At 39.2% G+C, this 16,968-nt stretch overlaps 1 protein-coding gene across 5 annotated transcripts in view; it reads right to left on the bottom strand.

The window, feature by feature from the left end:
- LOC140482864 (regulator of G-protein signaling 7) overlaps positions 1–5,173 on the bottom strand; it is a 440,481-nt gene extending 435,308 nt beyond the window's left edge. For 3 of the 5 annotated variants that reach the window (XM_072580577.1, XM_072580574.1, XM_072580578.1), the window contains exons 1-2: positions 4,935–5,173; positions 4,043–4,169 (exon numbers count right to left, since the gene is read on the bottom strand). In XM_072580577.1, the coding sequence (XP_072436678.1) occupies positions 4,043–4,126 (84 nt within the window). In that variant the 5' untranslated portion in view covers positions 4,127–4,169; positions 4,935–5,173. Of the gene's footprint in view, positions 1–4,042; positions 4,170–4,546; positions 4,637–4,934 lie in introns of those variants that run through there. The other 2 variants (XM_072580575.1, XM_072580576.1) reach the window with 2 other exon arrangements.
- Between the last annotated feature and the right edge of the window lie 11,795 nt (positions 5,174–16,968).

Below are 16,968 nucleotides of genomic sequence, written 5' to 3' on the forward strand. Positions count from 1 at the left end.
TACGACATGAAGTTGGAGATTTCAGCCTTTTTGATGTCAATCATCTTATCCAGCCTTCCTGATATAATTGATCTCCTCTGAATGAACTGCAGCACTTATACATACCAACTCATTTGTTTACAGCCTACCTTCTCAGCTCTTTGCTAACAAGGGAGTTTCACAAAAATCTATGGAAAGAAGGACATTTTTCTACCTCTGTTAACAGGTCATCTTTATAACTGTGGTTTTTGCAACTTGATTTCTATTCTTGAAAGGCACACTTTGTTTATTTAAGCACTTACAGTTTAATTATCCTTGGCTTTTCCTCTTCCTAGAATTCAACTTAACTACAAACTCCAATTACACATTTAGGGGAGAGGTGATGGCCTTGTGGTATTTTTGTTGGGCTATTAATCCAGAAATTAAAGCAATGCTGGGTTCAAATCCAGTTATGGTAGAATTTGAATTCTATAAAAATCTAGTGTTAAGAGTCTAATAATAGTTGTGAAACCATTGAAAACAAAAGTCAGGTTCACTAGTGCCCTTTTGGGAAGGAACCTACCAACCTTACTTGATCAAGCTTACATGTGACTCCAGACAATGATGTGATTGACTCTTAATTGCTCTCTGTACATATAGGAGATGGACAATAAATGCTGGCTTAGCCAGCAATGCCCTCATCCCACAAATAAATTAAAACAAAAAACATTTAAAGCATTTCTTCTATATCTCAAGGTTAGTTGATACATTTCTCCATTTGAATACTCCTGGAAATTAGTATGTATCAACATCTTCAAAGAAAGAAACAAAATTGGAAGAGCTTTATTATGATCTAAGTCCTTACAGAAAAATGCGTAAGTTACTACATACCCTCTGTACTATGTGAGGTATTGCACAATGTTGAAAAATAGACTTCTAGGTACAGCTTGAAATTCTCATTGACTCCCATTGTCCCGGTTATTTATGGTTTCATTTGATTACATAATATAATAAAGTTATGTTGAAAATATCTCATGGTTAACCTGAAACTACTTTCTACCTCCACTGCACCCAGATCTACAAGAATCTGCAAATAAATTTGAAGTTTCAATTCTGATATATTAAGTTCACCCTACACTGTGTATATGTATGAAATTGCAATTTAGGAATTGCAAACAATGATACTCATCATATTGTTTACTGGTGTATAAAAATTGAAAGTTCAAACACATATGCATCCCATATATGACCATTTTTACTTTGAAAGAAGTACAGTATTTGGTCAATTGTCACTCATGGAAATTCATTCATTTGTATTTCATCTCCATGCTGCCATCTACTGGGACCTCCATGGCCTGGCTGTGAGGTGGGCTTTCCAAATATTTTATTCAATTGTAAACAATGCAGTTTAGTGCATATCACAGCTAGGTTAATGTTAGTCATTTACACAAGTTAAGCAGCTTTTCACAAAGTGTAAAAGCATTATTTTGTTCTACAGTTTACTTATTTACTATTCCTACTATTCCATCATTTTTTTGTTTGACAGTCATGCAGTTCTGTGATTAATATTATCTTAATAGAAGAAGAAAACATTCATCTTAATGTTCTCTATTTTTGTCAACAAGGATTTCATGCCAGTCATTGACAGACAGTCATCTGCAAGTGAGTCACCTGATATTGTGAGCAACGATATTGAGCTTTATTTTACTGACTAATCTTGGGAAATTCCATTCTGTATTTTTCACGAGTGAATCATTAGTACAAACAATCATTTATTAAATCAGAAACACTACGAATGCAAATTATACAGAGCAATGCTCTTTTGAGTTCTTAGAATAGTAACCATAGCTATGCTCTTATTTACTCTGTAAAACGTGCAAAATGTGTAGCAATAAATCTCAGCAAGTCTTTGACTCTGTAGTTAGCATCCCTACCTATAAGGCAGAAACACTAGGTTTAAATGTTGACATGGAAATGGGATTCATGTTGCAGTTCAATAGGTGACATTCCCTCAGTTACAATTCCAGCATTTCCCTACTGAAGCGTTCAGTGCAAAGGGAAGAGAATAAACCACAAATTCACTTTTTAAGGAAAAGCAAAGAGGTACATAACAGTTGTGTTTACTATTGAATGTCTTTCCACATCTGCACTGAACTGGTTCCTCTCATCTACATGCATTTTCCAGCTCAATTTTGTATAATTTTCGACAGGTGATGTCTGTGGCCCTGGGAAGACTACTTCCACTGTTACAGCAAGAGTCAGATGAAGGAACTGAAGGATTCTGGCTAAGTTTGCAGATGATACAAAGATAGTGGAGGGACAGGTAGTATTGAGGCAGTGAGGAGGCTGAAGAAAGATTTAGACAGGTTAGGAGACTTGGCAAAGAAGTGGTAGATGAAATACAATGTGGGAAAGTATGAGATCATGCACTTTGGCAGGAAGAATAGAGATGAAGATTATTTTCTAAATGGGGAGAACATTCAGAAATCTGAAGTACAAGGGGACTTGGGAGTCTTAGACCAGGTTTCTCTTAAGGTAAACTTGCAGGTTGAGTCAGTAGTTAGGGAGACAAATACAATGTTGTCATTCATCTTGAGAGGATGAGAACATAAAAGCAGGGATGCACTTCTGAGGTTTTATAAAGCTCTGGTCAGATCACATTCAGAGTATTGTGATAAATTTAGGGTGCCATTCTTCAGGAAGGGTGTATTGGCCCTGGAGCAGGTCCAGAGGAGATTCACAAGAATGATCCCAGGAATGAAAGGCTTAACATATGAGGACCATTTGACGACTCTGGGACTATACCTGATGGAGTTTAGAGGGATGAGGGGGATCTGACTGAAACTTACAGAAGACTGAATATGGCTTGGATAGGTTGGACATTGGGAAGATGTTTCCATAGGCAGGAAAGACGAGGACCCAAGGGCTCAGTCTTAGAGTAAAGGGAAGACCTTTTAGAATGGAGATTGAAAAAAACCTCTTTAGCCAGAGAGTGGTAAAACCATGCAATTCATTGCCACAGAAGGCTGTGGAGGCCGGTCATTGAGTACATTTAAAACAGAGATCGATAAGTTCTTGATTGCCAAGGGGATCAAAGGTTATGGAGAGAAAGCAGGAAAATTGGGTTGAAAATCCCATCAGCCACGATTGAATGGCAGAGCAGACTTGGTGGGTCAAATAGCCTAAATTCTGTTCATATGTTGAAAGTCTTATGGTCTATTCTCAAGACTGTATATCTCAGTTCATGTTGCCCCATCTGCAAAGTATTTCCCTCAGCTGGTATAAACTCAAACTCAATTTTTAAAAAAATAAATCATCAATAAAAACTTATGCTGCTGAATAGATGTGATTTTATTACTTTAAATACCTGGATAGATATTTTCGGCCCATGCCAATGATAAAGTGGATATTTAATTCATCCCCACACTCTACAGCATAAGTAGTTGAGCTAAAAATGCGTGTGATTCATGAGGACAACCGGATTAATACAAACTCATCTTTCTTGCGAATTCACACAGTGCTAGCTGCAGCCCACTGTTTGTTGGCATGTGGCGAGGTTAGGATATGTACCTACTCTGGCTCAGATTTGCTTTGCAATCACCTGTCATTCTAGTGCCGTCACCTTAAATCGGTCTATTATGTCCGTAAGGCCAGCTTCAGGACTTAGACCCAATGCTGATAAACCCCAGGCTCCAGCAGCGTTCAGACACAACACACACACACACCCCTAAAATATTCTCTGAAAGAAAGCGCTCTCCAGCTGCCCAGCATGTCCACTCAACAATCAATGGTTAGCTTAAACCTCCCCACCGCCCCGAGCTCCAAGCGTGTTGGGACACGTCGGGAACAGGGGAACCTAATTGTGGACTTGTTGGGCCGAAGGGCCTGTTTCCAAGCTGTAGGGATTCTATGTATTACATCCAGCTGAACGATTATTTTATTCTTCCCAACCACAGCCAGAGTGATAGGCAAGGCACACCACAAAATATCATCGGTTCCGAACAACGTGCTGCACGTCGTAGCTTTAAGAAGATGCCGCATCTTCCGCCACAAGTTATATGCATTTCCCCACTGACTTGCCTACCTTTCTATATACTAGCATGTTCGGCGATTCGTCTGCCATACCGTTGTTACTGGCGTTCTGCCCATAACTATTTCCTTGAGCCATCGCAAGATCTGTGTTGAGCCGCCGTCGGATGCCCGATTTTTAACTAAAACAAGAAAATGAGATGAAACTAAAGTCAGGCGCCACATTAGTATAATAAATGAAGTAGCAGCAGAGGTCAATGTACGTATACCAACGCAAGAGGGAGGAGGGGTGCAGGCAGCACCTCATATAAACTTCGACTCTAAATCCCTTTATGATTTTATGACCGCGGATTTGGAAGGTAAACCCATCACAAAAGCACATGCGATCTTTGCCCTGAGTTATGCCTACGATAAGGCATAGCAGAAATGGGAAACGCAAGATGACAAACCATCCGAGGCGTGCAAGCAGTTCTCAATAAAATGTATAAAAATGCAAAAAAAAAATGTGACCGGGGATGCACTGCAAGTGTTCATTCAGTGCACGTTCCCCGCGCTGTACCGTTATGCGAGTGCATGCACTGGAGTCTCCTCCGGATGAAATCTCATGTTATCAAATGGTTTGCATGCAGCTTCTGGTGTGGAGAGGCTGTGCATTCAGATGCAGCAACGGGTAAAGGATGAACAAGAGTGGCGGACGGGAAAGCGCGACCAGCCCGAGCCTTGAAACAGGTTCAGCACCACGGACAGCGACCAGGGCCGGCCACAGTGGCGGCTGTGGAAGCACTGAGGCGGGTGGGATAAATGATGCTCACTACAGTACCGCACCTCATTGCTGAAGGCTTTGCTTCTCCTTCTCTCCAACACCCCTCACCTCTTGCGATCTATTGAAAGATTCTTTTTTTTCCCCCCTATATAAAATACAACAAAAACTAACGACGAGCTCGTACCGTGATTTACCTCAAGCCCGGCGTACTGCACACGCCAAGAGCAAAAGCCTCCTTATTTCTGTAATGTTCCTGTCCGCTCCAGATCCCGGCCTCAGATGATTCATTGAAAGGGCTTGCGGATGGTTTAACACTGACTCGCGGCTTTTTTTTTTCTTCTTGCTTCCCCCCAACTATGCCTCTGTCTCTCTGTGTCTGTGCCTTTCAACCTTGTTCCTGGGAAATGTGTTGCAACACGAGCACGCGCTCCTCGCGCGTTCCTGGGAGGTGGAAGGGGTGGCGCGCACTCGCTCGCTCGCTCGCACGCTCCCGCTCCAGGGACTGGGACTCGGCGGCAGCTCTGGTCCAGCCTCCCCTGTAACAGAGCTGCGGAAGTGATGATGGTGGGCTAGAGTTTCTTTCACCCCGGGCCTCCCAGCGGTGTAGCGCGCCTTGAAGCTGCCAACAGTGAGCTGGCCAACTCTTGTGAACTACAAATGGGCACACTTCCAGCTGGGGTAGGGGGGAGAGGGGCGGGCGGTCCTGTTGAAGCAGGTATTTGGGAGGGGAGAGGAGATTTCTGATCACCATGGGTGCAGCCGCGTGGAGAATGGTCTTGCAAAGTGTGACAACGGGGTCTTGGTCGCCAAGTGTGGCGGGGCTGGTGTTGGAGATTGTGGAACTGAAACTTACCTCACAATTTTATGATCTGTATGCGGACAGACTCACTCGCAGTCCGGCGGATCGAATTGTTCAAAGTCACCCCAGAGGCTCTCAGTCTCCCCTAAGCTGTAATGGAAATTAGAATGGTAGAGGCGTTATATTAAACAAGTAGACAGGATAATACCATATTCGCATAAAATAGCGAGATGGCAGCAAGGTTAAAGCTCTAGTTAGGCCCCATTTGGAGTACTGTGTCCAGTTTTGGTCCCCACACCTCAGGAAGGACATACTGGCACTGGAGCGTGTCCAGCGGAGATTCACACGAATGATCCCTGGAATGGTAGGTCTAACATATGAGGAACGGCTGAGGATCCTGGGATTGTATTCATTGGAGTTTAGAAGATTAAAGGGAGATCTAATAGAAAATTACAAGATAATACATGGCTTGGAGAGAGTGGACGCTAGGAAATTGTTTCCGTTAGGTGAGGAGACTAGGACCCGTGGACAAAGCCTTAGAATTAGAGGGGGTAAATTCAGAACAGAAATGCAGAGACATTTCTTCAGCGAGAGAGTGGTGGGCCTGTGGAATTCATTGCCACAGAGTGCAGTGGAGGCTGGGATGCTAAATGTCTTCAAGGCAAATTCTTGATGTCACAAGGAATTAAGGGCTACGGGGAGAATGCGGGTAAGTGGAGTTAAAATGCCCATCAGCCATGATTGAATGGCGGAGTGGACTCGATGAGCCGAATGGCCTTACTTCCACTCCTATATCTTATGGTCTTGTGGTCTAAATAGTTATTTAGCTTCAGAGGAATAGAATAAGTGGACATGACGTTGTATGGAGAAATCTAGTAATGAGACAGTACATTTTAAATAAACGGGGTGTATTAAATAAACTAACTTAATACGTGTGTGCATTGCTATTGTATGTTCTATATTTTAAATGTATTATTCGAAATTGGTTCTTTAGGTGCTTACGTGGTCCAGTGTGTGTGAGGGTAATCCAGCGCATCTAACAAATAGACTCCTCACAGCTGTACACACACACACCATGGGTGCTGGGGAAAAAATAAGCACTACCTCAGTTAGGCGGTCGTGTGGGGGGTTAAAAAATATTTTAAAAAAGAAAAATGAAACAAGAAAAAAAACTAGACTCCTATTGAGTAAACAAGGTGTAGTTTATTACATCTCTATAACTATTTACAGGTTGTAAGAATAGGCCGCATGTCAGTATAAAGACCTGTCTCTGATGAGATCCTACTCTCATTTTCCACCAAATCCTCATGATATCATCATTGTTGGTGCTGCTAATTGCATTAATCAAGTGTTAACCCTTTCAGACCATAAGCAACATTTCCAACAATTTTTTTTAATTATAGCTATTATTGTTATATATTTGTTTATATTATTACTTTTAGCAGCACCCCATCACCAATAGTAAGTTTTTGACTTGCAAACTGAGGCAATTTGGAGGTTACAATATTCCCTTAATGTGTTCTGTTTAGATTTGCAAGAGTGGTCTGTGATCCAAGATTCTTTCCTGAACTAGAAAGTTTTTAATCTGTTGTATTTCTTTCATTGTGGTCATTAGCCCTGGTAGAGAAGGCTCACTTGTTCTTTGGTATGCAGGTTATCTTGAATTTTAGATATTTCTTGTCTCTTCTTAGTTGTGCCTTCCATGGAGTTGCATGCACCACACCTTTAATTTATGTCAGTAGATTTTGTTCTCAATCCAGATGTACTGAAGTAGATAAACTTTCCACTTCATCCTATTCATTCGCTTTGATTTTCTTATTTGCCCAGGATGACTCAACCATTAGTAAAATCAATCTGTTCACTTCCTAAGTTGTGTTGCTTGAGTGTTACTTCTGGCTTGCTGTAATATCCATTATGGTTGTTCAGGATTCTTCTTTGGAAGATATTCGACTTGAACCTGAACTTTCTTAGTCAACACAGCAACTAATGTGTGACTTGGATTCATTATAATTGGTTGTTCACTTTGTGACATGCAATCTGACTCAACTCAGATGCAGCTACCTGAATTGTCTTGAGTGGGGTATTCTGCTCAGTTGTTGCTTCTTTGGTTTCCTTTCTTTTGTTGATTAACCCCTTTTAGCTTTCAAATAAAATTGAGGTCAATTTAGAATTCCTTGTAATGAGGTACATACAGGTTTTCTAGAATTTGGTGCTTTCTACATTGGAGAGGTGCTTATAGCATACCTTTAACATTGAATATAGTTCTCCCCAGACCCTATAGTGGAAGTTCTGTAAACAATGTTCATCAACCAAGGCTCACAATCAGATAATACTTTCTCTCATGTCTAACTTGAAATTTATGAGATGTCTGTTGTCATAAATGTCTGCTTGCTAGAATATTTGGTCTGGGTGACTGATTTAATTTGAAAAACATTTAGTTTTGACTTCTGCCGGAGACTGTTCTACCTCACTTACCACTTTGTGTGGGTATTTCATTGGTCTTGTCATATTCTGTGGCTGTATCCTGCTTTGACACATTTTTCAAAAGCTTCCTATGTTTTACAATAAAAGCATTCAGTTTCAACAATTGGATGCAATTCATACCTGTGTGGTTTCTTTTCTACATGTAATTAGCAAGTACTTTTCGTGTTTGGTGTCTGTCCTACCTGTTGCATTGGTTTATCATGTACCTATTTTATGATTTGGTATCTTAAAAATTGAATGATTTCCAAAGAGTCCCTGTGTCAAGTTTGATTTCTTAGGATTGATCGTTTACTTACAGACCTCTGCTTCACTCAACATGTGACTTGCCTTTAGGTGAGTCAAGTCTTCTTTGAATATCATAAATCTATAATCATTATCAATCATAAACATCAGTAATGCCTACCACAATTCAATGTCTTATGAATTCTGATTGTAATTCACTGTAGTTGCATCTCTCCACTGTTCTGTAGAAATAATTAATAAAATAATGTATGGATTCCTATAGGATCTTGTAGTCTTCCATTTTCTTTCTTGCTCTTTGAACATTATCCCATGCCTTTGCAGTGGAGGTTTTCTTGTCTTTCACAGCTCTAATGTAGGATTTCTCACCTTTCCCGGCTATAACAGGATCTCCCAAAAATCTCCACTTTAGTCCATAATTGCTCATTTCTTTGAATTGCCTAACACTTATCTGTTCTTAATGGTTGGCTTGAGATTTTCCTGTCTCTTCACTCCTGGTTATGCAGCTCCATCTTGGTGCTGTTAGTTCTGCATTTCTTTCAATCCATGCATGATAGTACCTGCGTGCTATGAAGGCAACACCCAATCTGATCAGCAACTTGTTTTTAAAATTCTTACCCTTTCATCCTCAAATGCTATGCTATTTAAAGACTCCATTTTGCTACAGGAACTTTCAGCTTTGACTCATACAGTAGCTACTCACTCACTGGCTGAATTGTCCTGCAGACTATTGCCTCACAATACAGCTTGTGCCTCTATCTTGGAACTGAATATTTCCTCTGTTGTAGCAGAGATCTTATCAGATCTTGAATACTTTGTCATTCTTTGAAGAGGTCTCCTGCACTGAATGCTTCCACAAGGATTTTCTTTATTCCTCCATGGAATGAGGGTGTTCCTGGCTAGGCCTGAATTTATTGCCCATCCCTAATTGCCCTGCAAGCAGTTAAGAGTCTACCACATTGCTATAAGTCTGCAATCACATGTAGGTCAGACCAGTTTTCTTCCCGAAAGGACATTAGTGAACCAAATGGGCTTTCTAACAATTGACAATTCAACTCTTAATTCCAGATATTTTTCATTGAACTCAAATTCCACCATCTGCCATGGTGGGATTCGAACCCAGGTCCCCAAAGCATTATCTGGATCGCAGCTTATTTTTTAAATTTTCGTGGTTTGCTGTCCTTAGCAACTGGGGATATCTTTTCCTTGAAGTCTTCTGTATTAGTGGTATGTTTGCCTCATTGTTACAGTTTATGCTGAGCATAATTTTCTGATCCATGCTAATCATCATGTTGTGTGCTGCCATTGTATCTTCCAAATTTATGAGTTCCTTCAGAGCTTGTGTGATCTCGTGTGTGAGAGAGTAGCCATCTTATGATCTAATGATGAGAATCTTGTAGTGCAAGCAAGATGTAGATTATTAAATCTCTGCATCTTATTACAGATTATAAGTATACTATCTACATTACTGCAAAGACTATTCAGAAGACCTAGCCTTAGATCTGTCTCTCTTGAGATCCTACTTTATTCTCTCACCAAGTCCTCATGCCATTGTCATTTTGGATGTTGGTTTACACACTCAATAAGTGTTAACTCCTTCCAATCCTGTTTAAAACAATACTTACAATTAAGAAGGAAAACATCTCCAGGAAATGTTTAGATCAGTCAGTATTACATTAGCAATAGAAAAGATGTGGAATTGCTACTTAAGTTAGGAATGGAAGAACATCAAAAACAGAAAATCATGTCATAATTAATAGCTAGCATTTGTTTCAGAAATGAAAATCTTGCTTGGCTAACGTTACTGATTTTTTTTTTGTAGAGTTGACAGAGACTAATCAATAGGATGTAATTTACCTAGAATTTATAAAGGCTTTTAGTTTATTATATGGTACCTTCTTAATAAATAAGGTTAAAAAATATGCAGCTAGAGGACAAGATGCAGAAATGATTAATAGTTGGATTCAAGACAAAGAAGATAGTGGGAATAAAGGGTAGTTGTTGACATTAGTCAAGGTTGAATAGTGTAATCCACCTGAATCAGTGCTGGGACAACTGTTGTTCAAAAATTTAATCAACTATTTGAATCAAAACACAATTTCAATATTTGCAGATAACACAAATTTTTCAGGGGAATTAATCAGTACTGAGGCAAGGCACAACAAATTACAAGTCCATTAATACATTTGCAAATAGGCAAATATTTGTCAGTTAAGTGTGAGGTGACGCTAGGAATGCTAGTAAGGTCACTTTTTATGTGGAAACTGTTAGTCCAGGTGGTTGGATGAAAAATGATAATGGCCTACATCATAAATAATTATTTGGTAGAATGTGATTGTATGGAACTTTTCTTTTGTAATTTTAGAAATGCCAACTCATCAGCAACTTAGTGAACATGCTAAAAATGCATAAATTGGTACATTCAATCAGCAAGATTTCAGACTTTCTGAAGGAATGTAAAGGCCAAGCCAATAAAGTTCATAATAGAATTAAAAACACTTGTTGTAAAATATAGTGAACTGTGAAGGCATGATACATGGTAAAATCGAAGCCAGGCATGGAAGGTTTGAGTTATAAAGAAAGGCTGGATAGGCTGGGACTTTTCTCATAGGAGTGTAGGAGATTAAGAGGCGACCCTATGGAAGTTCACAAAATAATGAGAGGTATAAGTAGAGTTAATGGCTGTTGTATTTTCTCTATAATGGAGGATTTCAAATTAGGGGCAGATTTTTAAGGGGAGAGATTTTAAAAAGACGTGAAGTGCAAATTTCTTACACAGAGGTTGGTTCATGTGTGGAACGAACTTCCAAAAGAAGTGGTGGATGTGGGTACAATTACAATGTATAAAAGACATTTGGATAAGTACATGAATAGAAAAGGTTTGGAGGGAAATGGGCCAGGAGCAGGCAGGTGGGACTAGTTAAATTTGGGATTATGTTTGGCATGGATTGGTTGGGCGAAAGGGTCTATGTTTGTGCTGTATGACTCTATGGCTCTGTGTGTGAGACTTGATTTTTACTTTGTGTGAATTCCAGGAGGTTGCCATTTGATAATTTATGTCAAGATCAGAGTGGTGCTGGAAAAGCACAGCAGGTCGGGCAGCATCCGAGGAGCAGGAAAATCAATGTTTAGGGGCAAAAGCCTTTCATCAGGAATGAGCCTCTGATCACCTGCATCTACAGTCCTCATTTTCACCTATTTGACAATTTATGTTGAGGTCAGCCTCATATGATCATTACATATGGTTTGTAAATGTAACAAACTAAAGAAAAGAAAACCCGGCAGAGTTGTAAAATTAGTTGCTGAAAGCTGATGACATCACTTTGGCTAGTGATATTCATTATCCATTGCCAAGAAGTTTCTTGGGACTCCACGATCTTTCCGGAGTCCCAAGATATCGCGATGGCCTGGGTTGGGAGGGTTAAAGGTTCATCCTGCTTCTGCTGTGATGCAGAGCTCTGCAGTGCGATTTTCTCAGATCGCTGCCATCCTGGATCCCTGCCAAATCAAGAGATTTTAAAAGCATTCTGAGTGAACTAAACAATACATTAACAAATAATAATGATGAAATGTTGATACAATAGTTTTCCTTCATAAATGTTTTCATTGTGAATTTTTCTTGTAAATATTAAGATAAGCATTTCTTGGCAAGAGGAAATTACTTTTGAGGAGAGTAAGTTAAACCAAAATATTTTAAAGTACATGGAAAAAGAGCAAATTAACCAATCAAAACTTATAGTGGGAAGCCATGTTGGAATAGTATGCATTCTGGAGGATCAATGATATGGATTTACAGCTCCATCTTTGATCAATGTTACTTTTGTGCAAAGCACCTCATTGAGAACATGTGCCATAAATGTATTTCCCTTCATTTTTCCAGGAATTCCCTTTTGGAAAGCTTTTTGTTTAAAGTTTACCAGTCATTGCAAAGGATGTCATTTGTATTTTGTCCTTAAATTAATTTTTAATGTTTCTAACTTACTTTGTGGAGGCAATAGTTTGTCCTTTCAATGAACAAAATACAAAAGAACACTCATGCAAAGCATTTTCACTTACAATATATCTCAGATCAAAATTCATGGGATTGCAAAGCAACATTAGAAATGAATGATATCCCTTTATTAACTAATTTAAAATCACTCTGTGTCCTTTCTCAAAGTTTTACTGCATTAATTGCATTAGATAACTTTTTAATATCTCATAATATATATGGTTACTGATGCCTCCCATAGTCTGCAATATGGCTTTCAATTTTGTCAGATTATATTAAGAGATCCAACCGGAACTCTATCAACAAACACATCGAATTAGACCCTGTCTACCATCCCCTGAGAAAAAGAACAGGAAATAACATCACCACCGGAAATGAAATCATCACAGAAAATGACATTGCCTACCCAAAGAAACCCAAACATATAAATAGAAAGAAGGAATTCTCAACAGTTCTTCCCCCGGAGACCCACTGAAGATGTTATCTAGTAGGGTGACGAAACGTCTGGAAATGAATCTTCCAGCTCAGCGAGCAAACCTACATACAGAACCTCAACCTGAGCTACAAATCTTCTCAAAACTCGCTATTGCAATTTATATTAGGTAACTGGTAGACAGCACAATGAAGAAGGCATTTGGTATGCTTGCCTTTACTGTTTAGTGCATGGAGTATAGGAGCTAGGACATCATGTTACAGTTGTACAGGACATTGGTTAGGCCGCTTTTGGAATACTGCATGCAATTCTGGTCTCCCTGCTGTTGGAAGGATGTTGTGAAACTTGAAAGGATACAGGGAAGAGTTATAAGCATGTTGCCAGAGTTGGAGAGTTTGAGCTATAGGGAGAAGCTGAATAGGCTGAGGCTATTTTCCCTAGAGTGTCTGAGGATGAGAGGTGACCTTATAGAAGTTTATAAAATCATGAGGGGCACAGATAGAGTGAATAGCGAAGGTGTTTCCCCCAGGTTAGTGGAGTCCAAATCAAGAGAGCATAGGTTTAAGGTGAGAGGGGAAAAATTTTAAAAAGACTGAAAGGGCAACTTTTTCATGCAGAGAATGGTGCATGGAATGAACTGCCAGAGGAAGTGTTGGAGGCTGGGACAATTACAACATTTAAAAGGCATTTAGATGGGTATATAAATAGGAAGGGTTGACGCCAAATGCTGGCAAATGGAACTAGATTAATTTAGGATACCTAGTCGGAATGGACAAGTTGGACTGAAGGATCTGTTTCCATGCTCTATGAGTCTATATTGCTTAATTGATTTCTGTTATTTATGTGAACAGGCAAATTACTTTAAAAATGAGAAGAAAAAGGAACAAAAAAGGGAAACTGTAAGATATTATGACATGAAAGGACATTATATCATTAAATTCAAGTATGTGACTACTTGAAACTATACTCATAAAAATGTCATAATTTTAGAATTTCTCCAACAAGAGTGATTAACATCTAGAATAGAACATCTGTGCAGGAATACCCTGCCATCATTCAAAAGGGAATCGATTACTTTCTGCAAGTGGAAAACATCATGTTAAAGAACATAGATGGGGTTGGCTTTGCCTAGTTATGTAATCCGCTTACAGTGTCATGGAGTCATAGAGATATACAGCATGGAAACAAACTCTTTGGTCCAACTTGTCCATGCCAACCAGATACCTTAAATAGATCTAGCCCCATTTACCAACATTTCGCCCACATCCCTCTAAATCCTTCCTATTCATGCACCCATCCTGATGCCTTTTAAATGTTCTAAATGCACCAGCCTCCAGTACTTCCTCTGGCAGCTCATTCCATACACACACCACCCTCTCAGTGAAAACGTTGCCCTCTTAAGTCCCTTTTAAATCTTTCGCCTTAAACCTATGTCCTCTAGTTTTGACTCCCCCACGCCAGGGAAAAGACATTGTCTATTTACACTATCCATGCCGGCTTTGATTTGATAAACCTCTATCAGGTCACCCCTCAGCATCAGATGCTCTTTAGAAAATAGCCCAGTCTATTCAGCCTCTACCTATAGCTCAAATCCTCCAACCTTGGCAACACCCTTTTCTGAACCCTTTCAAGTTTCACAACATCCTTCCAATAGCAGGAGGACCAGAATTGCTTGCCATATTCCAATAGTGACTCAACCAATGTCCTGTAGAGTCGCAACATGACCTCCCAACTCCAATGCTGAATGTACTGACCAATAAAGGCAAGCATACCAAACGTCTTCTTTACTAACTTATCTACCTGTGACTTGAAACTTGCTTGATAACCTCAGAGGGTTGGAGATACATTCCCCAGAGTCTTTTTCTAATTGACTTAGGGGTTTTTCTCTGCTGGTTTCTTCTTTCAGCAAAGAAATTCTATGACTCAGAGGGAGGAGACTAACAGTGTGATGAACAGGCTGAGAAGATTGCTTAGATAGTTTGTGTCCTTTTTTCTATGTTTGCATGCTGAAATTATGTAGTCAGCTTGATCATGCATGAACTACTCCACTATTATCAAGATAAAGTAAGAAATATGCCTGAAACACAAAAATCATTGTTGAGTGGTTCCCTCCATAAGTCTGTTCATTTGACAAGCAGCAAAGAATTTTTCTAAATAAATGAGTTTCTGAAATGGACTAGTAATCTCTTCATAAAACAAGTTGATGAATTATTTAATTAGTTTTTGAATCTGTAAGAGGGAGGCAAAAATCCAAATGCAAACACATCCAAAGCATTTTATATCTAGGGCTCTGAGTCACCAGTTGACTATGTTCAATATGATACAATAATACCACCTATAATTTACAAAATGATTCTCCTGACCTCTTGCCATAAATTTGCTTGAAGTTCTGTAGGAATATCAAAATAAATATTGTTGTTTCTGTCAATCTTCTTTGCAAACTTTTAGCAGTAGAATGGAAAAATCTGCATTGTAATCTTTAAAAGATTCATTTGTAGCAAGAAATAGTAATTGGTAGAAAGTTATGTCATATCTACTGATTTGTGAGCCCCATTGTGGACATCAATCCCACTGAAGTGTGTTTACAAAAGCTAAATCAGTAATGGCTAAAGACGGCAATGATATTAGATAGTATAGAATCTCTGCAGTCAATTTTTGTGGATTCCTAATGTGAAGACCAAAATGAACAAATTTGTGGAATCATTTGATCTCTTGGATTTCAAATGTCTATGAGACAATGCAGTGAACTCAAAGCATGAAACATCTGGAATGATAACGTGAGTATGCGAGTAACAGCCACATATGGTTGTGACAGATTGGAGGAGAATTTTCTTTTTTTAACATTATAATTTGTTTTGATTCCCACTTAAACCTGCATGGAGAAGGGGCTGAAGAGCCTCTAAGAGGTGGTGAGTCAGAAAAATGCCATCCAAGCTGAAGTCATTTTTGCACTACAGGAATTATACAATTATAACAACACAGATGGAGGCTACTCAATTCATTCTGCCTTTGCAATTTGAAAGTGCTATCTCGTTACTCTCATTCTCCTGTCCTGTCATAAATCAGCACATTTCTCCTTTCCAAGTGCATATCCAATTTCCTATGAATAGTTACTACCATGAAATAACTCCACCAGGGATGGTATTCCATTACCAAGTCACCCTTGATTTACACTTGGAGTGTCCCTGACACTGATCCCACCCAATCAGAGCCAGCTCTCAGAGTGGGCAGAATGTCTGACATACTTGTTTATATCTGTCAGCCAAGGCTCCCAGATTGAACCAGGCTAACTGCTTGAATGAGGGAACTCTATTCTATGTGGGTCAACCTGGCTAACCTTGCTACAACTGCTGAACAGTAACTGTTTCCACTACCTTTTCAGAATTGCAGCAGGTATATCACAGGTTGAAAGAGAAGAAACACAGTTTTAAATACCAGGTGGATTTGGGGCAGTGAGCAGCAGAATGAGTTTGAAACTCACCAGATGCCCCCAACAACCATCCCAGAGTTTTTAACTCCTGAAACAGAATGTCTCTTTTCAGTGGAACATCTTTAAATATCATGCATATCTTGAAACCAGGTTTTAATTAGATGTCGCAGTTGAAATGATGGAACGAGAAAACGATTTGTCACAAATTACAGCCAAACCATTAAATTCATTGAAGCCTTCTTGAAGGTAATGGTCAGGATGAAGAGGCAATTTCTTTTCACATTCAATGGGAGTAGCATCCCTAAACACCTCGTGAACCAGGCGCAAGGAGAACTTGTTGAGATTGGCATTTGCAGGAGCATCACTCCAATATCTGGATGATATACAGAAAACACTTGAATAATTTTCCAAGTGTACATGAGTACAAGGATAACCTTTTAACATAAGGAAGATCAAAATGATGAACAAACAGCAGTCTGCAGAGAAGTCATTATTTACTAACTCAGCTCATATTGTATCCATTATGGAAATTAGATCCTGTACCAATAAAGGGACAAACAAATTATAGACTGTCCCAGATGTATAATATTTAATAACATATGGGAAGTGATAAAATGGTCCTGAACTTATAAAACCATATATAGGAAACATGTATATCACTGCAGAAAATTGTATATGTTATAAACTGCCATTCCTTTATTTTCAGTTGCATTGTGCATTAAAAACTGTTTGATACAGATTTTCTATTATATTAGCATTGTTAAATAACTATTCACATGTTAAGCATCTGAAATCCTCCTTCTGTCAAATAATTTTGGTGATAGCAGCAATTTTTTCATTT

This window comes from Chiloscyllium punctatum, chromosome 11, assembly GCF_047496795.1.
Source record: "Chiloscyllium punctatum isolate Juve2018m chromosome 11, sChiPun1.3, whole genome shotgun sequence".
Classification (NCBI taxonomy): domain Eukaryota; kingdom Metazoa; phylum Chordata; class Chondrichthyes; order Orectolobiformes; family Hemiscylliidae; genus Chiloscyllium; species Chiloscyllium punctatum.